The 27,946-nt window shown below is 48.3% G+C and overlaps 3 protein-coding genes across 7 annotated transcripts in view; 2 read left to right on the top strand and 1 right to left on the bottom strand.

Moving 5' to 3' along the window:
* Positions 1 to 12,306, top strand: part of Polr3c (RNA polymerase III subunit C) — a 17,068-nt gene extending 4,762 nt beyond the window's left edge. The window contains exons 5-15 of one of the 3 annotated variants that reach the window (XM_031374910.1): positions 821 to 906; positions 4,363 to 4,467; positions 4,603 to 4,695; positions 6,972 to 7,052; positions 7,237 to 7,288; positions 7,996 to 8,056; positions 8,404 to 8,554; positions 9,349 to 9,450; positions 9,556 to 9,605; positions 10,067 to 10,216; positions 11,743 to 12,306. In XM_031374910.1, coding sequence (XP_031230770.1) covers positions 821 to 906; positions 4,363 to 4,467; positions 4,603 to 4,695; positions 6,972 to 7,052; positions 7,237 to 7,288; positions 7,996 to 8,056; positions 8,404 to 8,554; positions 9,349 to 9,450; positions 9,556 to 9,605; positions 10,067 to 10,216; positions 11,743 to 11,824 — 1,013 coding nt within the window. In that variant the 3' untranslated portion in view covers positions 11,825 to 12,306. The remainder of the gene's footprint in view (positions 1 to 820; positions 907 to 4,362; positions 4,468 to 4,602; positions 4,696 to 6,971; positions 7,053 to 7,236; positions 7,289 to 7,995; positions 8,057 to 8,403; positions 8,555 to 9,348; positions 9,451 to 9,555; positions 9,606 to 10,066; positions 10,217 to 11,742) is intronic. The other 2 variants (XM_031374912.1, XM_031374911.1) reach the window with 2 other exon arrangements.
* Positions 12,307 to 15,560: 3,254 nt separating this feature from the next.
* Nudt17 (nudix hydrolase 17) lies at positions 15,561 to 17,776 on the top strand. The gene is given in 9 exon segments (XM_031374909.1): positions 15,561 to 15,752; positions 15,897 to 15,932; positions 15,934 to 16,081; positions 16,186 to 16,262; positions 16,423 to 16,515; positions 16,845 to 16,943; positions 17,106 to 17,263; positions 17,615 to 17,651; positions 17,654 to 17,776. Coding segments are annotated over 9 exon segments (963 nt in total).
* Positions 17,777 to 18,076: 300 nt separating this feature from the next.
* Pias3 (protein inhibitor of activated STAT 3) lies at positions 18,077 to 27,946 on the bottom strand. 3 transcript variants are annotated; one of them, XM_031374906.1, is made up of 14 exons: positions 27,801 to 27,946; positions 24,692 to 25,109; positions 24,448 to 24,532; positions 24,268 to 24,318; positions 23,949 to 24,039; positions 22,780 to 22,914; positions 22,478 to 22,583; positions 21,718 to 21,791; positions 21,433 to 21,593; positions 20,523 to 20,656; positions 20,275 to 20,443; positions 19,991 to 20,124; positions 19,794 to 19,831; positions 18,077 to 19,331 (listed from the first exon to the last, which is right to left on the bottom strand). In XM_031374906.1, exons 2-14 carry the CDS (start codon positions 25,104 to 25,106, stop codon positions 19,065 to 19,067), a joined length of 1,860 nt encoding a protein of 619 aa, XP_031230766.1. In that variant the 5' UTR covers positions 25,107 to 25,109; positions 27,801 to 27,946; the 3' UTR covers positions 18,077 to 19,064. The 3 variants fall into 3 exon arrangements, with proteins under 3 accessions (XP_031230766.1, XP_031230765.1, XP_031230767.1); XM_031374905.1 differs by lacking the exon at positions 27,801 to 27,946 and adding an exon at positions 27,131 to 27,337; XM_031374907.1 differs by lacking the exon at positions 27,801 to 27,946 and adding an exon at positions 27,131 to 27,333 and having other exon boundaries at positions 19,230 to 19,331; positions 19,991 to 20,102.

The raw sequence follows: 27,946 nt of genomic DNA, 5'->3' as shown, positions 1-27,946 counted from the left end.
AAAAAAAAAAAAAAACAAAGGAAAGGAAAAAAGAGAGAGAGAGAAAGAGCTATGGAAGAGCTAGCTATTACAAAAATACATAATGAAGGACTGGATTTGTGCAGGGGGTGAAGGCTTATGTTTTTCTGAGAAAGTGGAATTTGATCTGGGCCTTGAAGCAGAAGTAGGACCTACCCAGTGAAATGACAGAAGATGGGTATTTTTTAGGGCTAGTGTGTAGTAAGAAGAGGAAATAGAGCATTAGAGAAAGTGGAAAGGTCGGAGTCACAGCAAGGTGAGCAAAGTTCTGAGAAGCATGGGAGAAGGCTAGAGAGGGGAGGACCAGGTAGACATAGCAGACCATCTATTCTCTAACCTGAGAGCAAAGGAAGACTGCTCAGATGTGAAGCAGGAAAGCCACATGGTCTGATTTATGTTGTAAATTGTCTAATAGACTGAAAGATGAGGGCAAAGGCAAATAGAGACAGACTATTGAAAAAGTAGATCCAGAAGCAGTAAAAGGACAGGCATCAAGAATGACATCTATGTGCTGATCTGCATGCATGGGAGCATGGTGCTGCTGCTGCTCGCATGTGTGAGCATATGTGGGCATGGTGCTGCCATTCACTGAGAGGCAGCGTGGGAGGAGAAGCAGTCTGAAGGCAAAGACTGGATTTTCTTAGGTGGTGCCCCATTGACTTGAGTTTCTTACAGCTCCTCAGCCTCCTAACAGCTCCTAAAACAGGCAGCTACAGATGTATTTGAGATGAAGGGCACCAGCTTTGCTTCCTGCCATCACATGATATATAGAGTCCAATTGTTCAGTTATTTTATTTGGCAGGAAAAGGTAAGAGGAGGAGATCATCTGACGAAGATGCTGCTGGCGAGCCCAAGGCCAAGAAACCAAGATACACAGATAACAAGGAGGTAATGTGGCTTCTTGATTAGCTGTCCTCACCCTAGAGCCTTCCAGAAATAGCCCTCAGATAACAAGCTCCTACAGAACCTAAATGTCCCTGGCTAAGAAGTAGTGGGATTGTGAACTTCAGGGCATTGCTCAGAGCCAGACCAATGAGGACAGAGTGTTCCTGCTGTCTCTGACCACTTCTCCTGGCCCCTGTATACTGAGGAACAGTGAGAACTCCTGGGAGTCCCGGGGACTTTCATGGAAGGAACGTTCCATTTCCCTCCTGAGCCTTAACTCATTTCACTAAATAGTCGAACTAACGCCTGGCGGTGGTGGCGCACGCCTTTAATCCCAGCATTTGGGAGGAAGAGACAGGCGGATTTCTGAGTTCAAGGCTTGTCTTGAAAAAAAAAAAAATAGTCGTACTAACTAAGAGAAAGTAGGGCTAGGTGTGGTGGTGTATCCCTTTAACTCCAGCACTTGGGATGCAGAGGCAGAAGGATTCTATGACTTCAAAGCCAGCCTAGTCTACATTGTACAGTGGTTCTCAACCCTTGGGCCAACCTTTGGGGTTAAGCAGCCCACAGAGGTCAGCTAAGATCAGAAAACACAAATACTTACATTATGATTCATAACAGTAGCAAGATTACAGTTATGAAGTTGTAACAAAAATAACTTTATGGTTGAGGGTCACCACAACACAAGGAACTGTATTAAAGGCCACAGTATTAGGAAGGCTGAGAACCACTAACATAGTGAATTCCAGGCCAGCCAAGGCCACATAGTGAAACCTTGTCTCAAAAAAACAAAACAAACAAGCCAGGCAATGGTGGTGCACACCATTAATCCCAGCATTTGGGAGGCAGAGGCAGGCGGATTTCTGAGTTTGAGGCCAGCATGGTCTACAGAGTGAGTTCCAGGACAGCAAGGGCTACACAGAGAAACCCTGTCTCAAAAAACAAAGAAAAAACAAACAAACAAAGACAAAAAAAAAAAAAAAAACAGAGTAGGGGGAAGAAGGGGCCCTTTGGCTAGGGATGTAGCCCAGCTGGTAAATTGCTTCTGGCGTGCAGGAATCCCTGGGTTTGATTCCCTAGGACCAAATAAAAGCAGAAATGGTGCCCAGTGTGATGACCTATGCCTTAAACTGCAACACTTGGAAGCAAAAACTAGCAGATCTCTGTGAGTTGGTGGCTGGCCTGGTCTACAGAGTGAGTTCCAGGATAACCAGGACTGCATAGTGAGGCCCTCTCTCAAACAACACAAACCAGAAATGGTACTACATAGCTATATTTCTAGGACTCAGAAGGTAGAGACAGAGAGTCAGAAGTTATCCTTGACTGCAAAGTAAATCTAAAGCCAGCCTGGGCTACATGAAACCCTGTTCCATAAAAAAACAACAAACAAATGGGGTTTTTTTTTTTTTTAGCTAAGCTATCAACTCCTAACAATCCTTTTTCCTTACAGTGCTGAAATTACAGGCAGGTATGAGATCATGTCTGGCTTGTTACGTGGATGCTAGGAGCCAAACTCGGGTCCTTATGGTTGCACAACAAATGTCTTTAACTACTAAGCCATCTCTCCAGCCCCCAGGACTATCATCTCTTGGCAGCACTTCTCCAAAACTCTCCTCAGAGGGTCTCCCTTCTTGCATTCTTACCCATTTAGTGGCCAGAATTACTTTTTACCTAAATGTAGTGGTAAATGCCCATAATCCCAGCACTTGGAAGGTAGAGGCAGGAGGATCCAGAGGTCATTGTGACCTTCAATCATGTAGCAAGGTTGATGCCAGCTGAGCTTCATGAGACCCTATCTTAAAAAAAAGAGAAAGAAAGCCAAATTAAGATTGTATTAAAATCTACAAACATGATCTATCAGGTGTGTTTAATCTTCAGGCCTAACACAAATTCACAGGAAGGTCTCTGGGGCTCATCAGCCATCCTGGCTTACTTGGTAAGTTCAAGCCCAGGGAGAGATCCTATCTCTCTTTTTGTTTTTTTTGTTTTTTGAGACAGAGTTTCTCTGTATAGCCCTGGCTGTCCTGGAACTCACTCTGTAGACCAGGCTGACCTCGAACTCAGAAATCCTCCTGCCTCTGCCTCCCAAGTGCTGGGATTAAAGGCGTGCACCACCACAACCTGTCGAGAGATCATATCTCAAAAAATAAAAGTAGATGTCTAAGGTCTTGAGAGATGGCTTAGCAGTTAAGCGCACCTCCTCTTCTTCTAGAGGACCAGAGCTTGGTTCCTAACACCTGTGTCTGTAATTCCAGCTCCAAGAGATCCAACACCTTCTGTCCATCTTGGGGCCTCTGCACACGTGTGGCAGACACATACATAATATGAATTAAAGAAAAAATCTTGTAGGGCTAAAGAGATGATTCAGCAGTTGATTCAATTCAGAGATGATTCAAGAGAGTACTTGCTCTTGCAGAGGCTCCAAGTTCAGTTCTAAACACCCTAACTCCAGTTTTAGGGGATCTTACATCCTCATCTGGATCCACAGATACCAGGCATGTCCCAGGTGCAGATGTATTGGGTGTGGTGGTGTGCACCTTTAACCCCAGCACTCAGGAGGAAGAGGCAGGTGATCTCTGTGAATTTGAAGCTACCCTGGTCTACATAGTACATTCCAGGACAGCCAGGGCTATGTAGAGAGACTCTTCTCACAACAACAACAAAAAAGTAGACATTTAGCTGGTCATGGTGTATCACAAAACTCTACTCCCTGTACTTGAGGTAAAATTGAAGAAAATGTCCTATTATGTCACATACTTTAAAACAGTCCAATAAGATCAGGACTGGGAAATATCGTCCAAGCTTAGCCACAAGGAGGCTCCTGAGGACAGTTGTGGGTCTGGAATACCAGTAACAACTTAAATTTCACAGACAGGTGGCTGAGCAAAGCCAGAGGGGTATAGCCAGGATGGGTGGCTGTGGCAGGACCGCCGAGGAGGGGAAGGGAAGCGCGGGATGGAAGGAGAAGTCTTGACCTGAGCAGGATAAAAGCTGATGAGCAGAGCAGTACTGGAGCCGTTGCAGCCTCGGGGGACAGGAAGCAAACGGTCTGGATTCTGAGGCCCAGGGGAAGGACATGATCTGAAACAGCAGCATGACCTCTGCCTGTAGGTAAAAGGACCGAGGTTCTTCTAGGAGAGAGGAAAGAAGGAAAGTGAGGGATAGTGAAGATACTTGCACAAAGTTGAATGAGTCCTGGCCTGAATCAGAGGAAAGAAGGTGTCAGATGAGAGATTGGTGAGTACTGGAGAAGAATTAACTGAGGAAGAAGGTGACTTCGTGGAACCTGAAGTTAGACCTTGTTAGTGGAGAGACACAAATAACCACTCTTGAATGCTTTTTCTCTGAGCCATTAATTGCTACAGTATGACAAAACAAGTGGAACTTTATTGTGTAAACTATGTGCACTGGGGCTGGCTGGTACTATGTCTCACCGCCTCTCTATCTGCCTCTCCCCAGCCCACACCAGACGATGGGATTTATTGGCAAGTCAACCTTGACAGGTTCCACCAGCACTTCCGTGACCAAGCAATTGTGAGTGCAGTGGCAAACCGAATGGACCAGGTAATATCCAAGTGGGTTCAGCCAGTGTTCAGCAAGGTACACAGTCGGTCTTTGGGATGATTGTCAGATGTAGCCACTGGCTCCGGGCCAAGGCCAGAGGCAGCATTGGTGTATTCTGAATTGTCTATTTTTCAGACAAGCAGTGAGATTGTGCGGACAATGCTTCGGATGAGTGAGATCACCACTCCCTCTAGTGCCCCATTTACTCAGCCACTGTCCTCCAATGAGGTACACCTCAGGGTTTTTTGTGGGTGGGGGTGGGGTGGGGGGGAGGGTTGATTTGTTTTGGTCTTTCTGTGTAGCCCTTGGCTGTCCAGAAACTGCCTACTGCTGAGCTTAGAAGCACCAGCTGGGGGGTGGTGGTGCTTTAATCCTAACACTTGGGAGGCAGAGGCAGGTGGATTTCTGAGTTCGAGGCCAGCCTGGGCTACAGAGTGAGTTCCAGGACAGCCAGGGTGATCAGAAAAACCCTGTTTCGGGGGGGGGTGGGGGGAGTATGCACCACCATGCCTGGTTTAGCTTCATATTCTTGTGCTAGCTTTCCAGTAGGCGTAGGTATTTTAAGTTATTAGATATAACTTGTAGGGTTATGTTGATGCCTGTGCCTGGGGGTGGGGCAAGGATTTCTCGGAAATGTTAAACCACCTTAGAATCCAGCTTTTAAAAATTCTAAGCCATGGGGACTAGAGAGATAGCTCAGCAATTCAGAACACTGGCTGCTCTTCGAGAGGACCCAGGCTCAATTCTCGGTACATACAAGGCAGCTCACAACTGTCTGTAACTCCAGTCCAAAGAAATCTTACTCTCTCTCCTGGCTTCCTTGGGCACTACACATACATGATACATTTCCAGTCATGCAAGCAAAACATATAGACACTAAATAAATAAATAAATAAATAAATAAATAAATAAATAAATAAGCAAAACATATATACAATAAATAAATAAATAAATAAATAAATAAATAAATAAATAAATAAGCAAAACATATATACAATGAATGAATGAATGAAAGTAAGTCAGGTGTGGTAGTACACACCTTTAATCCCAGCACTTAGAAGGTAAAGGGAGGTTATCTCTGAGTTTGAGGCCAGCCTCGTCTACAGAGCATTTTCTAGGACAGCCAAGACTACACAGAGAAACCCTATCTCAAACAAATAAATCAATAAATCTAAAAATAAATAAATAAATAAACTGTTAAGCCATTAAAATTATTATAGTTGGGCTGGTGAGATAGCTCAGTGGGGAAGAGCACTGACTGCTCTTTGGAAGGTCATGAGTTCAAATCCCAGCAACCACATGGTGGCTCACAACCACCCGTAATGAGATCTGACGCTCTCTTCTGGTGCATCTGAAGACAGCTACAGTGTACTTACATATAATAAATAAATAAATCTTTAAAAAAAATTATTATAGTCAAATATCTATCTGTCAAACATAGCTTATTTCTAATTATTCTAATTACTTCTAAGCCAGGTGTGCTGGAATCCTACCTCAGGCTGCTGGGGATTGCCTGCCTGAGCTTAGGAGTTCAAAGCTAAGCCAGGTAACAGCAACTTAGCTTTGATAAAGGTTGTCTTACAATATATACATATTTGGATTCTGATGAAAGTCTGGCATTTAAACATTACATTTCTATTGCTTTTATACTTACTTAAATATTGCTATTACACTTTATGTTGTTTCTAAACTTTTTGTAGTTGATTGGTTTGTTTGTTTTGACTTGCACTGTAGACCAGGCTGGCCTCTGTCTCTCTAGTGCTATGATCAAAGGCCTAACTTTCTGAATTCTTGACCCTTGTAAATTTCATGAGCTTCTTGAGCCTTGTAAGTTTTAGCTTCCAGAGTCTTCGGAGCCTCCCTCCAGAATGGAATGTTTATCTTTGGAGGCTATCGCTACACAGGAACCCACAGTCTTCCTCCCCCAGGCGCTGGGGGAGCAGGTATTAATTACAGGCATATACCACTACACTCAGTTGTAGTTTACTTTAATTAATTATTTATCGCTGGACATTTGGGTTATTTTTCATTCTACTCTACTATCAGGGTCTGACTGTGTAGCACTGGCTGTTTAGAGTTCACTGTGTAGACCAGGCCCCAAACACAGAGATCTACCTGCCTCTGCCTCCCAAGTTCCGGGATTAAAGGTATGCGGTCCTCGTGGCCTTTGTTTTACTCTTATAAACAATGATACTATGAATATTTTTTAAAGATTTATTTATTTTACATATATGAGTACACTGTAGCTGTATTCAAACACACCAGAAGAAGGCATTGGATCCCATTACAGATGGTTGTGAGCCACCATGTGGTTGCTGGGAATTGAACTCAGGACCTCTGGAAAAACTGTCAGTGCTCTTAACTGCTGAGCCATCTCTCCAGCCCATGAATATTTCTTAAACACGTTTATGTTTTGAAATCTAAACTTAGAACATCTTGTTTCAGTCACATATAGCAATTGTGCGTCCCTAGTCCCGTTTCCAGCATCTCCTTCTGTCCCACAGATCTTCAGATCTCTGCCCGTCGGATATAACATCTCTAAGCAGGTTCTCGATCAGTACCTCACACTGCTGGCTGATGACCCAGTAAGTCTCTTGCCTCCTTAGTCTGATCACAGTTTATCTCCTGTAGCCTTCTTGTCTACTTAGCCATCCTAGACAAGGCCCCATCGCCCACAGGAAAGCTGCCTGTTTCAGACTCTTACCCAGATTTGCTCTATGGGAAAGAGAATTATGCATTAACACCACTCACTCTCTTTCTTGTTAACAGCTAGAATTTATTGGAAAGTCTGGCGACAGTGGTGGAGGAATGTATGTCATCAGTATCCTTTGCAATTGCCTGTCCTGTCAGGACCCCTGAGTTAGGAAGCAGGAGTAGGGCCTAGGACAGTCTCTGTAGCCCAGCCTGGCCTTGAACTCACTGTGTAGCCTATAAGTCGGCAGTAAAGCCCTGATTCTCCTGCCTTTACCTCCCAAGTGCTGCATTAGACACATGTACCACCACAAGAAAAGATTTTGTCAATACTTAAATACTAGACAAGTTTTAAAAATGAGCTTTCTATTAAGTTTTCTATGAATATCAGTGAGGTACATTAATGAAAATAAAAGAAGCTCCGGCCGTCACTCAGTGGCACCACACTTACTGTTCCAGGTTCTGGGCCAGATCACCAGCATTGCGACAGACAGGAAGAGGGTGGGGCAGGCAGGAGGTAAGAAAGGGAAGAAGCTGCGGCCAGTGTGATGGTAAATGCGTATAATCAGAGCAGTTTAGGGACTGAGGCAGAAAAGTTGAATGTTCTAAGTCAGTCTGCGCTAAATAGCAAGACCCTATCTCAAAAAAAAGATTTTTTTTAAAAAAGTTTACTTAAGCAAACCCTTACAAATGTTAATATACTTACATATCATACATGAAATGTGAAAAGCAAAATAGCAGTTAATTTTTAGTTTTAAATTAGGAATTTAGTCATGAAACTAAGGTAATGTGATCAGGCTAAAACATTACTAAATGTCCTTAGCCCTCTACCTAAAGACCTCCATAAGGCATTAGCATCCCTAGCCACTGCAACTCTGGAGTCTGTCATCCAGGAGAGGTAAGAGGCTCACTGACTGGGGTTGGGCTCAGACACTTCTTATCCACACCCCACTGAGCAAGGAATTTGGTTTTTATGCCATATACCCTGCCACACTTGGTCTCATCTTTCCCATAATGTTAATTCCTAGATAGGCAAATTAACCAGCCACCCTAAAGCTCTGTAATCCAAGCACTGTGGCACTAAGGAGTAGGCATCTGGTGGCCAGAGGAACAGTGCTATCACCAACCTCAGAGCTGTGGAGGAACGGGTGCTGTTTTCCTCTCTGGTCCTGACTCCACATGTGGACCACCACACTCTGAGACTAGGAGCTAAGGCATCCCAAGTGCTTCTTTGTCCCTTCCCAGATTCGGGTCTCGCTGTGCCAGGATATTCCGTCTGGTATTGCAGAAGAGACACCTGGAGCAGAAGCAGGTGGAGGACTTTGCGATGATTCCTGCAAAGGAGGCAAAAGATATGCTGTATAAGATGCTCTCGGAAAACTTCATATTACTGCAGGTGACCACGGCCCCAGTACATGCCAAGCAACAAGGCTGACCTCGGCAGGACAAACCCAGACAGACAGTACAGCCACCTCTAAAACAGAAAAAAGATTAACACAGACATAGCAAATCCTTGAAGGATCATGTAGACTTTAACTGGCCTCTCAGAGAGACAGACAGAGAACACCAAGAAATCAGCTCACAATTCTAACTTCCCTGTCCTTTCTGGCCCCCAGTCCATTATTCCTGACCTTACTCAGCCTTAAATCTTTAATAGAGTAACTTGTTCAGCATAGCTTGGATCCTGTAGTTCTGTACTGAGGACCCTTTGAGGAAGTAGATTGAATGGATTTTGGAGTCAGTTCACCAAGTCAACTACCATCATTTTCATATCTGTAAAATGGTGGTGGCTGCTGATATAAAACCAGTGTCGTTTGGACCAACCATGGTAATGCATACCTATGATTCAGTATTAGGAGAGTAGGCTGAAGGATTGAAAACCTGAGTATCATACGATCTCAGTTATTAATAAAATCTACTTTGAAAATCAAATCCACATAGCATGTGTAGAATTTGCAAATAAATAAATCAGTAAATATTAGTTGCCTTTCCTTTCTTTGCCCCAGGACGCTGATAGACTAGTGGAAACTGGGCAGCCTGTTTCCTGTGGCTGATTATGTCAGAAGCATGGCCCCTAGTTGGCTAGGCAGGAAAGAAGTATCAGGGCTGGCAGTACCAGGTGGGTGGCTGTTTATTTTGCCCATTCCAAATAACAGTACAATTTCCCTTTTTATTTCTGTGGACAAACAGGAGATTCCTAAAACGCCAGACCACGCCCCATCCAGGACCTTCTACCTGTACACTGTGAATGTGCTGGCCGCTGCCAGAATGCTGCTGCACAGGTGCTTTAAGGTAATGCGTGGGCCTCCTCTCCGTCCCCACACAGCCGCGCCCTTTATCTCGTTACCCACATTAACAGAATGGCCTGCATCTCTGGTCTCTCTTCTCTTTCCTCAGAGCATAACCAACTTGATAGAAAGGCGGCAATTTGAAACAAAGGAGAACAAGTGAGTGCAGCCGCCTCCAAGTCATGTTCAGTTTTGGTTTTGGGTTTTTACTCTGATTTAATAACTAAAAGAATACATGGTCCACTTCTCCTTGACCTAATACCTTTGGGCCCCAACGCCCACATTAATATTTCCAAGGTCCAGAGCCTGAGGGAAAACTTGCTATAGAAATGGAGACAGTATGCCAATACCCAGTCTAGTTGCACTGAGTCAAAGGTTTGCATTGGCATAATCATGCCTTAGTTTACCCTTGCTGACTATACCCCCAATTACATTATCTTGCTGATTTATGAGGCATGTACTTGACCCCAGAGTTTAAGTGCTACTGAGAGGCAATAAATGTTTCAGGAACAAAGTTCTATGTGCAATTAAGTTTATGGAAAATGTCTTTAGAGGAAAGATAGAAAGGACAAGAGAACCCCAAAGTTAAGGAGCGCTCCTCAGCTGTGTCTGTCTGATAGGCGGCTACTAGAAAAGTCTCAGCGGGTGGAAGCCATCATGGCGTCAATGCAGGCCACGGGCGCAGAGGAGGTGCAGCTGCAGGAGATAGAAGAGATGATCACAGCCCCGGAACGGCAGCAGCTGGAAACACTGAAACGCAACGTTAACAAGTAAGCTGCAGAAGTCCAGACCTGCACTTGCCTCTGCCTTTCAAACAAATACAGCTTCACAGCCCGACCTCCTCCACCTCAGCACGAGCAAACCTGAGCACAACGTCATCTCCCCGGGCTAATGCCGCTCATGCGCAGTGAAGGTGCACGCCTGTAACCCCAGCACTCAGGAGACTTAGAGCTCTGAGTTTTGGGACAGCCAGGGAGACTATGTCTCAAGAGTATGGAACCTGCCTGTTTTTGTGGTCAGCAGTTCTGAGGCCATCATGCTTATCTATAATCTCATTCACTGAGACTTTTACTTCAGTCTCAAGTGTGGCCTTCCATCCTGGTCCTTGCACAGACTCTAATTACCGTTTACCTAGAACTTTGCAATTACCTCATCCTACAAACCGTGTCACGGTGCACTGAAGGTAGGAGTGTGTAGGTGTGTAAGCACACACTTGCCATGCATGCATGTGGAGGTTGTTCTGGAACTCCAGGCTCGGGTCCTCACACTGGGGTGGCAGGCATTTTACCCACTGGCCCATCTTCCCAACCCCCAGGTTACTTACTGTCTTTAAAGTGATGGATAACAAGCAACACTCTCCTAGTTAAAGTGGCTTATTGGCTTCCTTGCTTGTCTGTCTGTCTGTCCATCCTTCCATTTGGGAAAGGGTTATGTTTTTGACTGAAGGTCTCATAGTCCACACTGGCCTTGAACTGATTTTACTGCTCAAACTACCTCCACCCCAAAGTGCTAGGATCACAGATGTGTATCATTGCAGCTGAGACTTTTTCGAGACAGGGTTTCTCTGTGTAGCCCTGGCTGTCCTGGAACTCACTCTGTAGACCAGGCTGGCCTCGAACTCAGAAATCCGCCTGCCTCTGCCTCCCAAGTGCTGGGATTAAAGACATGTGCCACCACTGCCCATCTTTTTTTTTTTTTTTTTTTTTTAACAGTATGAAATCCAAACTCATTTCTGTGCCATGGAGCCTGTCACAGTTTCATAGCAGTAGGCTTCCGCCTTCATTTCCTTTACTCGTCAATGGGGGTTATATAAATGTATTAGTTCTGGTGATTATTTTTATGGATCCCTAGAGATTTTCTATGTCATTTGTGAATGGTTCTACTTCTCAATCTGGATTTCTTTCTTGCCTAATTGCCTTGACTAGCACCTTGGATAGAAGGCTGTGAAGGACATCTTGGCTTTGCCTGGATCTAAGGAGAAAAGTGCAGTGTTAGCTGTGGTTCTGTTTCCTCACTGAATTTTATCAGCATGTGGAAGTCCTCTTCCAGTTAGCACTAACTCTCTGACTTCTCATGGTTGTAAAGCACTCTTCCTTTTGCCTCTGCTTTTCCTGTTCTTTCTCATGGTTGCGAGTGAAACTTTAACACTGTCTTTGCAATCTCAGGAGCTCCAAGGCACCTGGTATGGGAGGGATGTAATGGAATTATCCACTGGGTAACACACCTTCCATCTGCTCCTGTCCAGAGTATGCTAATGAGCACTGACCCCAGATAAATGCTTCCATCTTTCACTCAGGTTGGATGCCAGTGAGATCCAGGTAGATGAAACCATCTTCTTACTGGAGTCATACATCGAGAGCACCATGAAGAGACAGTGACGCAGAAGAAGCATTGCTGGGATCAAACTCAGGGCCTTTCACATGCTAGTCAACGAACTGATGTGCCACTGAGCACATTCCCAGCCAGAAACCAGCATCCTTCTCAAACGACCTAGGAGACAGAGAAGAAGAAGAAGAAGGAGGAGGAGAAGGAGGAGGAGGAAGAAGAAGAGGAAGGTGGTGCTTGGATGCATTCTTTGCAGTGATTTTTTTTTTAATGGTTTTTTGGAGATGGGGTTTCTCTGTGTAGCCCTGGCTATCATAGAACTCACTCTGTAGACCAGGCTGGCCTCAAACTCAGGATCCTCCTGAGTGCTGGGATTAAAGGTGCACATCACCATGCCCAGCTATGCTGCAGATTCTTGTACTGACCCCCTGTTCCTGTCTTTCCCTGCTGTTCATGATACACCTGAAAGAGTATATTCTCCTCTCATCAAACCCTCACAGTACAAGGAACCGTAAATAAATGAAAACAAGCATAAGTTATATGCATCTGTTCTTATCAAGAAGTCAGCTGGGGTCAGTAAGATGAGGAGATGAGTTACTGGGTAAAATACTTAATGCTCAAGCATGAGAATGTGAGTTCAGGTGCTCAGTCCCCACATCAAGTCTGGGTGTGATACTGGGGACACTAACCCTGGGAAATGGCCATAGGTCTGAAACTTATTGGCTAGCTCTGAAACAAATTGATGAGCTTCTGGTTCAGTGAGACCCTATCCCAACAAATAAGGCAAAGGGCCAGCAAGATGGATGGCTCAGTGCATAAGGGAGCTTGTCACCAAGGCTGATGACCCAGCCCCAGAACCCATACGGTAAAAGAGAAAAAACTAACAAATTGTCTCCTGACCTCTGTCTGAGCACCCTGGCACACGTAGATGTACACACTTACACGTAAATGTAAAAATAGTGAGGTAGGAAGCAATCAGGGAAGGCACCCAGCTGTTGACTTCTGATCCGGACACACGTGCACACACCCATATAACACGTACATACACCACACATATCAAAGCTGGGCATGAAGATACCTGTGGCCCCACCAATAAGGAGGCTAAGATGGGGGATTACCGAAAGTTCAAAGTCATCTTGGGCCTTTTGATGATGAGTTTCAGGATAGTGTGGGCAATACAGTGAGAACTTATCTTAACCAAATAAATTAAGTCAGCCAAGTCCATGTTGAAACACCCCTGAATTAGTTACTCTTCTATTATGATAAAATATCATGACCAAGGAACTTGAAGAAGACCCTTATCTGGCCTTAATTCCAGAGTGGCCAAGCTAGCTCAGTCAACTGGTTCTCCAGGGCAGGAGCAAGGATTAAAGAGAAAAATGACAATTAGATAACACTGTAACATGAGGCTGAGGCGGGTTTGTTTTTTCCCAATCTGCCTTTATAGCATTTTAATTACATGCAAGTAATAAGGTCCATTCTAGGTTAAGGAACAAGCAAGACAATAAACACAAATAGTCAAGGAGCAAGCATGGCAATAAACAAAGTCCCGAGATCACTGTTTCTAAGGGCTTATCAGGATGACCAAGATATCTGAGCCTGCTTCCTTGTCCTAGCCCAAAATTATATTCTTGCCTGAAGCCTATTTCTTTGTTCTAGCCCAAGATCAGATTCTGGCCTGAGCTTACTTCCGTGTCTTGGCCCATTATCAGATCCCTGCCAAGCAGCCCCAAAGCTCTCCACACAGGATCAGAGTAGAGTCCAAGATTGTGGAATGAAGGCAGGAGCTGGAAACCTACCCCGGTGACAGCCTCCAGCAAGGCCACACTTACTCACCTTCCCAAATAGTGCTATCAATTGGGAATGAAGTGTTCAAATGCCCAAGGGAAGCTGTGAACCATCACGGTCTCTCAAATTTCTTCCTGAGCAACAATTTCACTTGCAAACGTCTATGCCTATTTCACTGAGTTGTAACATTTAACACATGCACACATGGTGTACAGAATATCAAAGACTGCTGTGGGAGGAAGTAAAATATACTTTGGGGCTCTTTGTTGTTGGTTTGGGGTTTTGTTTTGTTTTTGTGACAGGGTCTTGCTATATGGCTAGGGTAGCCTGGAACTCACTGTAGAGACCAGGCTGGCCTCAAACTTCTAACAATCTTCCAACTTCTGCTTCACAAATACTAGGATTAAAACATACACTACGGCCAGGCAATGGTGGCGCACACCTTTAATCCCAGCACTTGGGAGGCAGAGGTAGGCGGATTTCTGAGTTCGAGGCCAGCCTGGTCTACAGAGTGAGTTCCAGGATAGCCAGGGCTACACAGAGAAACCTTTGTCTCAAAAAACCAAAAAAGAAAAAGAAAGAAAGAAAGAAAAAACCAATGAGAGTCCGTTGGAGAAAACTAAGTTTTCTTTGTACACAGTTATCAATTGGGACCCCATCTGGCTTACATCCGTGCAGGTCCTATGCACGGAGCCGTCCATAATCTGTGAGTTCATATGTGTGCCAGTCCTGCTGTGTCAGACATCCTTCTTTGCTTGGTGACCCCCACTCCCTTGGCTCTATGATCTTTCCAGCATCTTTTCCACAGTTTTCTGAGCCCTGAGGGAAGGGACTGAGTGTTCCAAGGGCTCTCACTCTCTGCACATTGTCTAGCTGTGGGTCTCTGTATTTGTCTACTGCCTCTCTGATGATGGCTGAATAGGACATGAACCTAACAACATAGCAGAATGTTGTTCATAGTCATCTTATTGCCATGTTCCTTTAGCAGAGTGTAGTATCTGGTTTCTCCACTAGGTCCATGGCTTATCTGGTCTCAGGTTCTTGGCCATCCCAGGAAGCACTGGGCATGAGTTCCATGTCATGGAGCAGGCCTTGATTCCAATTAAACAGTGACAACCTAAGGTCCCCCCCTGGACTCACATTATGGAAAGAGGAAACCAACTTCTCTGACCTCCACAGCCTGGCACAGCAAGTGCATGCCCACCCTACTCCCACATGACATAAATGTGACTGTATATTTTTAAAGATAAAAGATTGTGTCTGCCTTCAAGCTACTCACCACCGTTTACTAAGCCTGGGATGCCTGAGGCCCGGCTCTAATCCTCAGAACTGCACAAACCGGGCATGTGATGCAGAGGGACATGGAAGCCAGCTAGCTAGTCAAAAGGCCAACCAAGATCAGTTTTGGCTACACACATTTGAGGCTAGCCTGGGTTACAAGAGACCCTGCTTTACCTTTTAAAAAAAATTGTACCACCGGGCGGTGGTGGCTCACGCTTTTAATCCCAGCACTTGGGAAGCAGAGGCAGGCAGATTTCTGAGTTCGAGGCCAGCCTGGTCTACAGAGTGAGTTCCAGGACAGCCAGGGCTACACAGAGAAACCCTGTCTCGAAAAACCAAAAATAAAAAATAAAAAAAAAAATTGTTAGGTGTGTGATGTGGGAGCATAATTAGAGATGCTCCCTGCTGGGAGGTGAACAGAGGCTTAAGCAAAGGGCAGCCTTGGGCTGTTGGGGAATAACATACCAGTCCAGAAATCATCCTGCCTGAGGATTTCTGTCCAAACAGAGAAGTCAGAAATAACTTTACAGTAAGTGAGAAACTGGAAGATTTGTTTGTGCTTTATAAATATTACACCCAGGGATTGTCCCCAAAAGTTGTTATCTAAATTTCCCAACGAGTCTGGAAAACCTGGCTTGCGTGGGCCGGCCGGAAGCTGCACGCCTCACCGCGCTGGGCCACCAGGGGGTGCCAGGCAAGCGGTGACCAGAGCTGAGCGCGATGGCTGCCGCACGGTTGCTGCTGCGCCTTGCCGGGCGCCTGGAGTCAGTGAGCTTCACCCAGAGCGTGTGTGGCCTCCTGGGCGCCGGTCAGGGACCCGGGCCGTGGCACACGCATTGCAGCTTGGAGCGAGGACAGCTTGTCCTCTCTAGCAATCCATTCCCCGGAGCTTCGGAGAAGCTTCCAATCCAGGTCGGGACAGGAACCAGCAGGGAAAGTGAGGGCAGCTTGGGGAGGGAACGGGGCAGGTGGCGACAGGTCAGCTTGGGCACCCTTAATTTCTGGAAGTTCCATCCTGCTTCCGAAGTCTTAGCCCGGCCAAACCCCTCTTGTCAGAGACCCCTTTCCTGCCCTTTTGCGGCTCTGGACCAAGCAGCCTGAAGTCTCCAGGACAGAGCCGCTCACAAATAGAGGTGTGGAGCTGGGTGTGGTGGTCCTTCTTCAGTCCAGTGACCAGACTGTATTGTTGACCCGAAGGACATGCACTCTCCGCATTTCCCCCAATCTGTGGGTCCCTCCAGGTGAGACCTAGGAACAGGGTCTATGGGAGACAGGTGCTCTTTCCCTCCAGAATGTTATTGGGTAGTCCCATACAGTGGTTACCCAAGGTCTGTGTCCACAACAAACTTCCTCTGCCCACTGGAGAATGGGGTCGCTGGTTGGAGACAACAACCGTTCATACTGGGCCCACTCCTCTTGCAGGTGGGCACATGGAGCCTGATGGGGAGGTACCAGTCTGCCAACCCAACCAAGAGACCTGAGTGGAGTCACCTTGGGTGTGGGCTGAGGGAGGGAGGGACAAAGAAAAGGATTTGGTAGGGTTGAGCTTTGGATACTCTGACCTGCTCCCTTTGACTCCCAGATACTGGAGTGTGGGTTTGGAGAGCTCTGGGAAGAGTGTGGACTACAGCTGCCTCAGAACCAGTTTTCTTGTGTCCTTCTGGGGTTATGGGAGGTGAGACAGAGTAACCTCCTAAAGCCCATTGAATAATCCTTGTCTGCCTTAGGCATTGGGGAAAAATGTGGATAGACTGGAGAACCCAAGCCATTGCTCTCACTCATGTCCCCCTTACCTGTCACCTACCATCCAACCCACTCCTTTGGCTTTGGGCCAGCATTTTTGTCTCCCTAAAGCCCTATTACAAAGTCTCAAAGATACTGGTTTTGTTTGTTCTTGTTGTCTTTCTTTTTTTCTTTCTTCCTTTCTTCTTCTCCTCCTCCTCCTCCTCTTCTTCTTCTCTGTCTTCTTCTTCTTCTTCTTTTCCTTCTCCTTCTCTTTCTCCTTCTGCCTACCCCCCTAGGCTGAGCTGGGGCTTCCCCAAATACCATCACCTCATTCTCTATGTACTTGTGATCTCCCGGGAGTCACAGGAGCAGCTCCAGGTAGGCTTGGCTACTGGAAGACAATACATATGGCCTGGTTGTGACTGTGGGTAGAAGATAAGGGGAGATAATCAAGCAAGAGCTGCTGCCCCTGCCCCTTGTCTGCCTCCTCTCCACCTATGGCCTCTTCCCCTAAGTGAAGAGTCAACATGTCTGACCCAGGCCAGGATCCAAGTAAATCCAGTGGAGGTGAATGCCTTTATGTGGCTGGGACCAGATGTAGCAGCGGCTGTGGCTGCCACAGAGGATGGGACAAGGACACCTGGACTTCTCGCCCAGGACCTAGCCCTCTCTGTCTGCTAAGAACTTTTCCTTTAGCTGTCAGCATAAATATACATGCATAAGCATGTGAGGGAGTGTGCAGTTTGTAGTCTTGTGTTGTGAAAGAGATTTAGGGAATAAGTTTGTCTACTGATAATCAAAAGACCATCTGAGATCACAGACACTGAATGTTAAGGATTCATGCTCACTAGCACCGAAGACCTTGGTTTGAGCCATTACTCCCCCATGGGAGAGAGCCGCTTAAACCTCCTTGAATGTGCTTCCTTTCTGTCAAGTGAGATTAACACTCAGTTGCCTTCTGCAATAGTTGGGAGGATTAAATGGCTCAATATACTAAAGTTCATTGTAAGCTACAAGGCACAACCTAGACAGAAACTGTCATAATCTAGTGCAACTGAATTGAGGGATGATGGAGGAACCCGACCTCTCTGGTCCTGCCTGAGCCCACACTCATGCGGACAACCCCAACCACAGCAGAGGAGGACAAAAAAAGAATTGGTGCTGGAACCAAGTTTGCCCTCCAGCTCTGGCTGCATCATCTGGGCAGATGAGGTAAGGAACGACTTGTGGGTAGCACAGCCTTGGTAAGGGATGGTCTGGTGCTCTTAGGGACATCCAAGGGACAAAGGGAGAGCAACTGCTCTTGGCTGTGCTTGTGTAAAGGCCCCCACTCTCTCCCAGGTAAAAGTGACATTCACATGGACCCCAGAGCAGCAAAGGAAGCCTGGCAACTGGAGACCTGGGAGCTCCTTCAAGATGGAAGGAGATCCTACTCCATAAAGTTGACCTCTGACTACCACATGCAAAACCATGGCACACATGCCCACATACACAGTAATAAACATCTTAAATGGTTTGTTTGTTTGTTTTTAAGTGAAAGGATGGAACATGGACCCTCTACCCCATAAACCCTGGGTCTGGAAAGTGAGATACAACATCTCTTCCCCTCCGTGACGCTCACAGAACATTCACAACCTTTATTATAGGTGAGAACTCTGCTACAACTCTGGGCATAAGAAGAAAAATCACATCATAGGGCCTTGGCCCTGAAGGGGCCTGAGTATGGGGAAGGAGAACACTGAACCCCCATGTCCCACAGAAGGTGCAAGGATCATCTAGGCCTGAACACAGGTCACTAGAAGCTTAGGCCCTTGGCTTTTTAGCATGAAAACATTGTGAACTTAAATATATAAATAGAGACACCCAGGCAGTAGACAGGCTACGCCCTGCTCCCCGAACCCCTGGGAATCACAACTAAGGCCTTGCTTCCTCCTCGAGTCACACTGGGAAGTAAAAGGCAAGGGAAGTCATCTTTGGATACTTTGGGGGTTTCTTATTTATGTACAAAAAAAGAAGTCTGCAACCCAAAATAGAGTTCTCTGTCCATCTCTGACCTACCACATGACTGTATGGCCAAAGAGAATGGAATGGATGTAAAAGACCAGATGTTTGGGTTTGGATAGGGAAAGGAGTCTTGGGGGAGGGGGCAGGAACGTGCCCTTCCCCAGGAGGCTGGAGATCTGGTAAGGATGAGGACCCCTCATCCCTCAGTCCCATCTGCCTCCCACTGCCTAGGTTACCATACCCAAAGGAATGTGCCACCATCAAAGAACACTTCTAAAAACAGACCCCAATGTCCTTTTTAAAAAGGTTAAATGTTAACCCTGTGAGTACTAGCCTGTTAGGCAGTGATAAGGCCAAAAGCAGGTATCCATGAAGGTTTGGCCTGGCATTTGGCCAATGATCCCCGGAGGGATCAGAGCAGCCAGGGATTGGGAACCCACATCGTATCTGCTCAGTGCTGGGGCCAATGGAGATTGGTTTCGTAATCCAAATAACTCAGTCCAAGGAAATGACATCTGACCGACAGCCAGTCAAAGAGGGAGCTGAAGGCACAGGTCCTCCATGCCCTTCCCTCAAGGAACTCCCAGGAGCCACAATGCTGCTGACACGACCAGGATGGGGTGCTGGAGTGGAGCTGCGGTGAGAGCTTCCCAACGTGGGGGCCAGTGGGCCCAGGAAGTGGGAAGGGGTTCCCCGGTACTGGAAGAAGTGGCCAAGGGTGTCCTGTTCATCTAGCGAAGTGATAACTGAAGGGCCGTAGTGCTAGAGGGATGAAGGGCACAGCTTGACTCAGTGTTATCTTGACTCAGCACCTCTCTCACCTCAAAGGCACCTCATGGGGTACCAGCCCTCAGGGATCTCATGGCATTCTTGAGAAGAAAAGCTGGGGAACCTCTCTGACTTGGCCCTACTCCCCCAACCCTTCTCCTGTGTCTTGCCTTGAGATAGCCCCTTCAGACATCCAGTTTTTGGCCTTTTGGGTGTCCGAAATGTGTGGAACATCCACTGGGGAAGGTTCTGAGTCCGTGTGGGGGTGAGTGAGCAGGACGAAAGGTGCGAATATGGAGTGAAGGGGGTGGGGTAAGGAAGGTAAGCCGCTGTGTTCTCCCCTCACAGAAAAGCATTTTTAAATCCCTAGGGAAACTGGGCAGGGGAAGAGCGTACCATGAGTGTCTAGAATGGACTCTTCTGAGATCTTGGATCTTCCTAAACATGGCCACTTACCTGACTCTCAGTCTGAAGGAAAGAAAATAGATCTAAACCTGGTAGGAAAAGAAAAATCAAAATCAACCCCCTTCTCCTTCCTTCACCACAAGAAGAAAAAAAAATCCCCATGTCCCTGGGATCTGCAAAGAAACAGGTCTGGAGAGGATGACAGGGCACAACCCTTCCCGCCAGCCACCTTAGGGTCAGGGTTCTACCTTGGATGTCAGCCCCCAGTGAGAAGGCAGGTGGGTACTCATGTAGCGGGAGACTAGACAGGAAGTCACTGCCCAGGGTGCCCATTGCAGGGCTCCGCAGCACCGAGGATGGCTGGTGAGCAGAGGTCAGGGCTCTGTGAGCAGAGAGAAAGAACCGGAGAAACTAGCCAAGCGCAGTCGCCCAAGGTCCTGGTCCTCCTGCCCTCCCCCATCCCAAAGCTCGACCTGTGGCCAGAAGGCAGTTCTGACAAGTGCCTCCGCTACAGAAACAGCCTTTCTCATACCCTTTGCTTCCCGGAAGGGCTGGGATGGCAGCCAAGGTAACAGGGCAGTGCTTCTTGGTGGGGGGCAGATCTTCCTCATCTGATGAGCTTTCGATTGTCAAGTCAATGACTTCAACCCTCTTCTTATTCTCTGACTGATTTCCCTCCTGGACTGGGCTATACTGGAGACCTGGGGGTGGTTAAGAAGGCTGTCTTAGAAAAATGGCCAGCCATGATTTAGCTCAATTAGGGAGCAGGGGGTCACTCACCATCCAGCCCATACCCTGGTGGGGGGCAAACCTCTGATGCCTCCTTCTTGGGTTTCATTGGACACCAGGATCCATCTTCCATGAACTGGATCTCATCACAATCCGAACAGGAATTAAGAATTTCCATGAATAAACTAGGGAAGGATATGGCAATTCAGGAGGCCGGACCCCTTCCTATGCCTTAGTCACCCCGTTTGCATTATCCGCCCTACTGAACCTCTCTGAGCTGCTGCTGGAACAGAAATACAGCACAGGCTGGGACTGTAGCTCATTAACAGAGCACCTGCTTGCAGGCCCTGAGTCTGATCCCTAGCATTGTGGGGGAAAGGATATAAGAGCTTCAGAAGGTTTAGGCACAGGGTCAAACCTACCTAAGAGAGAATGTGAGACCCTAGTGGAGGCTGTGGAAGGGGACTAAGACCACTGAGGACTGAGAAGATCACTTGCTTATTAGATTAGGGTGGAAGATTAGCTATTTAAGTACATTCAGGACCTCAAAAACAAACAAACAAACAAAAAAAAACCCTTATTGCGTCAATCTAATAAATGCTTTTGTAATAGGAAAAATGAAGAGAAGCCCGGTCGCTATGCTCTGTGGGAAGGTCGGGTAGTTGTCAGCAATGCAGTGGAACAATTCAGTGCACTGCTCTGTCACCTACTAATATGACCTTCTGCCCTAGGTCCCTTTCGTCATCTATCATGACAGCGCCTATGTCGTGGGGCTATCATGAGGACTAATGAGAAAAAGTATTCAGAGTACTTTAGTCCTTAATGTCACACACATGGTGGATGATGGATGGTAAAGGAGATGGAGAGAGCGAAAGCTGGGATTTATGGGAAGTAAGCCATAAAGGGGGGAGGGGAGGCCTTAGCGACTGTCCTAGGAGAGAGGGAAGCTGAAGAGCCCTACCCATCAATAATCAGCGACTCATAGGGAGCCTTCTTGTCACACACAGGGCACGTCCATGTTGGCTTCTTCTCATTCATCTGTAGATAAAGGGCAGCATCGAAACTCTGCAGATGGGCACAGGTGAGGGCGCGGCACGGGACAGTCAGGCGCATCTTCCCTAACTGAGGAGAGGAGAGGAGAGGAGAGGAGAATTCACACTAGCAAACCTCACACTAGTATCCTGAAGAACCCTCTTCAGAATGTAACCCAACCATACTCCCACTTCCGGTTCCGCCTTGTACCTACCGGGCACATGAGTGACACCCGGAGACTTGTAGTAGCCACTTCACTGTCAGGGTCAGCGGTCAATTTCTCCTTGACTGAAACAAGAGCAGGGGCCAGAGCCGGGGATCAGGGAGACCGGAAGCAACCTGGCAGCAGACAGCCGCAGCTGACAGCAGCTGGGTCTGGGGGCCCGCCCATGGCGCATCGCAGGAGTGGAGAAGAGATGTCTGCATCCCTGACAATGCTTAAACAATGCAGGGTAAAATATGGGCTACGTTAGGGACGACCTAGATGGGAGGGAAGCACCATGGGAAGACCGGATGGAATGAACTTTACGGCTTTTCAGCACAGAGAACTTATATCTTAGTAGGGTGGGGTTAGAATCTTTGAGATACAAAACTGTTGTGTGGCAGGGCGGTGGTGGCGCATGCCTTTCATCCCAGCACTTGGGAGGTGAGGCAGGCGGATCTCTGAGTTCGAGGCCAGCCTGGTCTCCAGAGTGAGTTCCAGGACAGCCAGGGCTACACAGAGTGAAACCCTGTCTCGAAAAACCAAAAAAAAAAAAAAAAAAAAAAAAAAAAAAAAAAAAAAAAAAAAAAAAGCCAAAAAACTGTTGCGTGATTGGCAATGCAAAGCTCTTCCACTGCCTGAGGGTCTAACTCCTCAACTGAGACTGAGGAGAAAACCAGGGAGACCATACGAAAGAGCTGTTCCAGATAAAGCCTGGAGGGCGGCAGGAAGCCCTGAGCCCAAGCAGAAGGAGGGAAGGGCTGTTACTCACTCAGTGCCCTGGAATGGTCTGGATTCCGGATACCCTTGGCTCTGAGCTTTTGTAGAAGGGTCCCTGCAGTCAACTGCCTCACCAGGTACACGGACAGAGAGTAATTCTACTTGAAGAAGGGAGAGGGGGCATTAGCTCCTGCTTCCCCCGCCTCTTCTTCCCCCATAGCCTTTGTCTCCATGGAGACCAGAGACGGCAGCCTTTAGCAAAGGGGCCTATGAAGAGCAAGATGAATCCCCAGCTCAAAACTAGATGGCTCCCTGCAGCCTCTCTGCAGGCCTCTCAGCTTCAGCTATGCTCACCCGTCCAAACTCAGATGACCAATTAACCACGATGGTGTTGGGAACAGTGGCTGAGAGTCGAGCCAGGGGTGTGATGTTGATCGGACGGCTGGGCCTCTTGGGCTCAGCTCCGTTCTTGGTTGGAGGGAGGTAACCCTGAGGAAAGGAGGGATTTGTTAGTGGAGAGAGAGCGAGCGAGCGTTGAGAGGGGTTCAACTCTTTAGAATTCCGGTCTCAGATTACTGTCTGGAGGGAGGTCAGCTCACCCACAAGCAAAGGAATAGGGATCTGCTGCAAAACAAAGCCCTAGTAGGGCCAGGCTGTGTTCACTTCTGAGGTCAAAGGGGGAGTTTACTGACCAAGGAACTAGGAACCCAGTCACTAGGTCCCAAGGGTCCACTTCATCTGCTGTCACCTTTTAGAGGGCTTTTCTAAACCTTTTTTTTATTTAAGATTTATTTATTTATTTTACACATATGAGTACACACTCTAGCTGTACAGATAATTGTGAGCCTTCATCTGGTTGTTGGGAATTGACTTTTAGGTCCTCTGCTTGCTCCAGTTGGCCCTGCTCGCTCAGGCCCAAAGATTTATTTATTATTATAAATAAGTACACTGTAGCTATCTTCAGACACACCCAAAGAGGGCGACAGATCTCATTACAGGTGGTTATGAGCCATCATGTGGTTGCTGAGATTTGAACTCATGACCTTCGGAAGAGCAGTAGGTGCTCTTACCCGCTGAGCCATCTCACCAGCCCTAAATCTTTGTTTTAAACTAGTGTCCCTCTCCTGGGTTCTGACAAAAATTATTCAGTCCTATTTTATTTCACATATTTTTTTTTATTCTTTGAGAGTATCATACAATGTGTTTTGGATCCTATTCACTCCATCCTCAATTCATCCCAGAACCACCCCACTTTTCTATGCACCGAACTTTGAGCCCCCCTCCCCCTCTTATTAACATATCAAGTTCAGTTTGTATTATTTATATACTCTTAGGTAGGTGGTCTATCACAGGAGCATGATTAACGTACTAGTCAGCCCTATTTTAATAATCTCTAGATTATACTGATTTCATCAATAAACTGAGCAACTACTATGTGCCAGGCACTGTTCTAAGTATGTCTTTTCATAAGAGGTTTTTACTTAATATTATTCCTTGCCAAAGAGAAAAGACTCTTCACCTACCGGCAGGGGGCAGAGTTTCCCGTTAACCTTAACAAAGAGGTTAGGGGGGAAATAGTCTTCCTGGGGGCAGCTGGTCTCACAGAGACAGAACCTGGTGAGAAAGGACAGATGAATGGGGTAAGTGGCAGTTTTCTGAGGTGAATCTAGCACTGAAGCAGGAAACTCCAGGGAAAAAAAAAATTAGTCATAGATATTTGTAGCCATCAGCATCCAGAAGAGTCAGGGGCCAGAGAGGACTGGGGTTGGGGGGGAGGAGGAGGAGGAGGAGGAGGAGGCCATCCTCCTGTGGAGCACCCACCCTTGATAAGAAGCAATTCACCTGAGCTGCACTTGGATGGTATAATCGCACTTGGCTCCTGGCAGAACCTCCCTGCAACAAGGAAGAGCAATGTGAGCTCAGAGAGCGAGCGGAAGAGTGTCCAGGGCACAGAGAGAGACGAGACATGCAAAAGACAGAGAGGACGGCCCCCAGGGACAAGGCAGGGGAGGAGAGATGTACCTGGATGTGAGAATCTGCTGCAGCTGCTGTGGAGTGAGCGCAAAGGTAAAGTGGGCTTCCTCGAACCTCTGGCTGGAGGTAGAGGCTGTGGACACAAAGGCACAGTTATTCCCAAGCCCCGGCCTGAGAAGTACTTGCTTCCTTCCATCCCATAGTGCTGATCCTACAGGAGTAAAACCTAAGAGGAAAAATTCCAGCCTGAATCAGAATCCAGAAAGCCTGAGGGGACCACAGTCAGCCATACCAAGGGTAGTGGGCCGGATGAGCTCCCCGTAGACTTCATAGAAGGGCAGTGGTTTCATGGTGACATCGGGGTGCACAGGCTGGGGCAGAGGAGGGTGCATGTCCACTTCACGCTTTGGGCCCAGCAAGGTGCCAGGGGTCAGAAGGGTGGGAGGGATGGGAGCAAGGGGACCAGGGGAGCCTACAGGAGACGTGCCAGGGGGCAAAGAGAGCAAGGAAAGATCGGAAGGCCCCAGGGTCTTCCGGGGAAAACGCCTGCGGTAAAGTTCTTTGATCTTCATCTGGACACTGGGGGCGCAGCTAGACTTGAGGAGGTGCAGGGCCTTGGCCAGCAGCTCGTGTTTCCGCCCACTCTTGTTCCTGCCAGCGAAGCCAAGGAGCACCTGGAGCTCAGACACTCGGAAGCTCATCACCATGTGCTGTGGAGAAGAGCACAGAAACGATCCGGCTTCAAAAAGGCCTGTCCTGCTGGTGACATGGAAGCTGAGCTACAGGCGGACAGCGCCTCTCCACTCCCATCCCCAGTGTTGAAGGTGCTCTAAAGCTAGTGTACTACACCTCTGACCTGACAAGCTCAACCACCTAGCCCCATCCCTACCCCTAATCCAGACATTCTCTTAAGCTGATTATTGTCTCTCAGGGCTCAGACTCTCAGAGCCTTATCTTCCTGGGAAAAAGATAGGGCACAAGGAAGGAGAGGATTCAGGGCAGACAGCCCATGAGAAAGAGGCCAGTGGCAAGAGGATTGCATCTCACGGCCACCCTCCCAATCACCTAATCCATCCCTGTTCTCCCCAGAGTTCTGAATTGAAACTTTTATGGTCAGGGTTTTAGGCCAGAGCTCAACACTCCATCATCATCATCATCCCCACTTTTTCATTATTTACACACCCACACTCCTTTACTCCTGCTTATTAGAAGGAAGCAACCAGAATGTGTAGAGGAGAAGGGTGAATCCACAAGTCTAGGTAATCGGCCAGATTTACTCCATCTGTCAGTGAGAGCTTATTTCTCTGCCAGTGAAATGAGCCAATTCAAGCCAGACTAGGTTATGTTAAAGGTAGGTTCATTGGGAAGCTGCTCCAAGGTAGTTGGCCTGGGGGGGGGGGGGGGGGGGGAGAAGAGGGAGGAGTAGGGGAGAGTATAGAATGTCTGGATTATATAGGGAAGAGCCTTGGGAGTAGGGCAGCTCAGCCCCTAGGCTGGAATTTTTAGAGTTGGAGTCATGGTATGTCAGGTAGGGACCAACGGATGCTGGGAAAACTTGGAGGCCAGGTCTGCTTTGATATGTAAAATGAGCCCCTCAATCCCCTCTCCTGCGGTCTGACACCAAACAGTCCAGAACTTCTATCTTGCTTCTTTCCCTCATACATGGTATACATAGATAGCCACCAGGGTAGAAATCAAGGCAAACTTCTCAACAGAGACCCCAGGAGAATGAAAATGGAGTCCATGGACCAAAGCTCAGAAGTAAGCTCTTAAAAGTGATGGCCCAGTGGCTAGAACTCAAGCTTGTCCAGGACAAGGATGGGGCTAAGCCAAAGGATGGGGGAATGAAGGTCTAAGGTTCTGTAGGATATCTTCGGGTGTGGTTCCTTGAAGACTGTGTAGTGGTGAGACAAGATCTCTCTCCTTGTAAGGCTCCCCTTCTGTGAATATCTAGAAGACCTAGTCTAGGACTATTAGCTCGCCCAAATTCTTTTCCTCCTGGACTCCTTTTCAGGAATGTGATGAAAGCCTTGTCCCTCTACCTTTCCATCCTTAGCTCCTCCTACTTGTTTTCATTTCTCCATTGGCTCTATAACTTATTTTTCTATCCAGTGGTTCACACTTCTCTACCTCTCCAGCGACAGCCCCTCATTAAGACAGTCCCCTACCCTCAGCCTCCGGGATGCCCCTGCCTCATCTCTTAAGGCACGCTCCTGTACAGCCCCGCCCCCTTACGTCTCAGCTGCCTACCGGTACTTCCCAAGGCTCAGATGCCGACAGCAGCCCCAAAAAGCCTCCACCCTAAGCTTCAGATCTCCGGGAGCCTACCAACATCTGGTCCTCGGGTCCCATCCCTATGTCTCCCCCTCGCTGCCATATCTCATGGCCTGATGGACTCACCCCTACGCCTCTAGAGCAGCTTCCCCTCGCCTGACTGTACCCTGCAACTACCTACTACTAGGAGCGGCTACGGCCCGCGTCCCCGCCCCCTGTGCCTCGGCCCTCCGCGGCGACAATTTCCCCATCCGCCCCACCCCTGCATCTGCCCCGCGGCCCCGCCCCCGGGGCGCCGCCGCAGCCCCTTCCCGTGGCCGCTGCCCGCGCATCCCTGCAGCTAGTCCCTGCCACGTCGCCCGCGCCCACCCCATCCCGCTGCGCCCAGCCTGGTCGCCTCCCCGCCACGGCGGGCAGCCAAGCGAGTCCTGCTGGGGCTGGGGGAGGGGGCCGGTACCTTTAACTCGCCCAGCTCCGCCATCTTGAGACATCGCAGGCGCCCCAGCCCGAGCCGGAGCTCAGGCCCAGGGACCGGCGCAAACTCTCCGCCCCAGCGCCGGCCGCAAAGGCCGCCTGCTCCGCCCCGTCCGGCCCCCTACACCTCCCCTTCCCGGCCCCGCCCGCCGGGCTTCGGACCGCCGCCGGCCTCGCCCCTTCTCCTACAGCCCGGTGGCCCGGGCAAGTCTCCGGGCGGAGGGCGACACGGTGGCCCCGCAGGGAGTGTGCAGCCCGGGGATCGCTGGGCCCTGGGGCTAATGACGAGGAGGCGGGCCCGAAGGGATGGGCTTTTAGGCAGCCAAGGATACTTAAAAGATGGAGGGAAAGTATCCGGAACTGCCGGAGCTCCGAGAGGTGGGGGAGGGGCGGCGAAGTTGGAGCCCCGGTTCCCCCCGGAGATCTCCGCAAGTTTAGTTAGCGAAATCCCAGAGTTCTGCCAAGTCTCGGAGTGATGCGCTCTGGTCCTTTTGGAGAGGGGAAGTTGGGGACTTGCAAACTGTTGGAGTCGGCTGTTCCCAATCTTTCACCTCCCCCGAGCACACATAGCAACTACGAGCGTAGCTCCTGCTAGCGCCAGACGACTCAAGGCTTGACAGGCAACAAAGTTGGGTGCGGAAAGCAGGACTTACCCGCAGAGTTGCGGGGGAGAGCCCCGATGCAGAAAGGGCTCGCGCCGCTCCCGCAGTCTGCACGGCTGGAGTTCAGTCCGGCGGCTGGACGCTGAAGCCGCAGCACCGCCCGGGCCAGAGCTCCGCCCGGCCGAGCGTTGCAGCTG

The sequence above is a fragment of the Mastomys coucha genome, unplaced genomic scaffold, assembly GCF_008632895.1.
Source record: "Mastomys coucha isolate ucsf_1 unplaced genomic scaffold, UCSF_Mcou_1 pScaffold16, whole genome shotgun sequence".
NCBI classification, from domain to species: domain Eukaryota; kingdom Metazoa; phylum Chordata; class Mammalia; order Rodentia; family Muridae; genus Mastomys; species Mastomys coucha.
The sequence above is the reverse complement of the archived record's forward strand: the minus strand, read 5'-3'. Positions and strand labels throughout refer to the sequence as shown.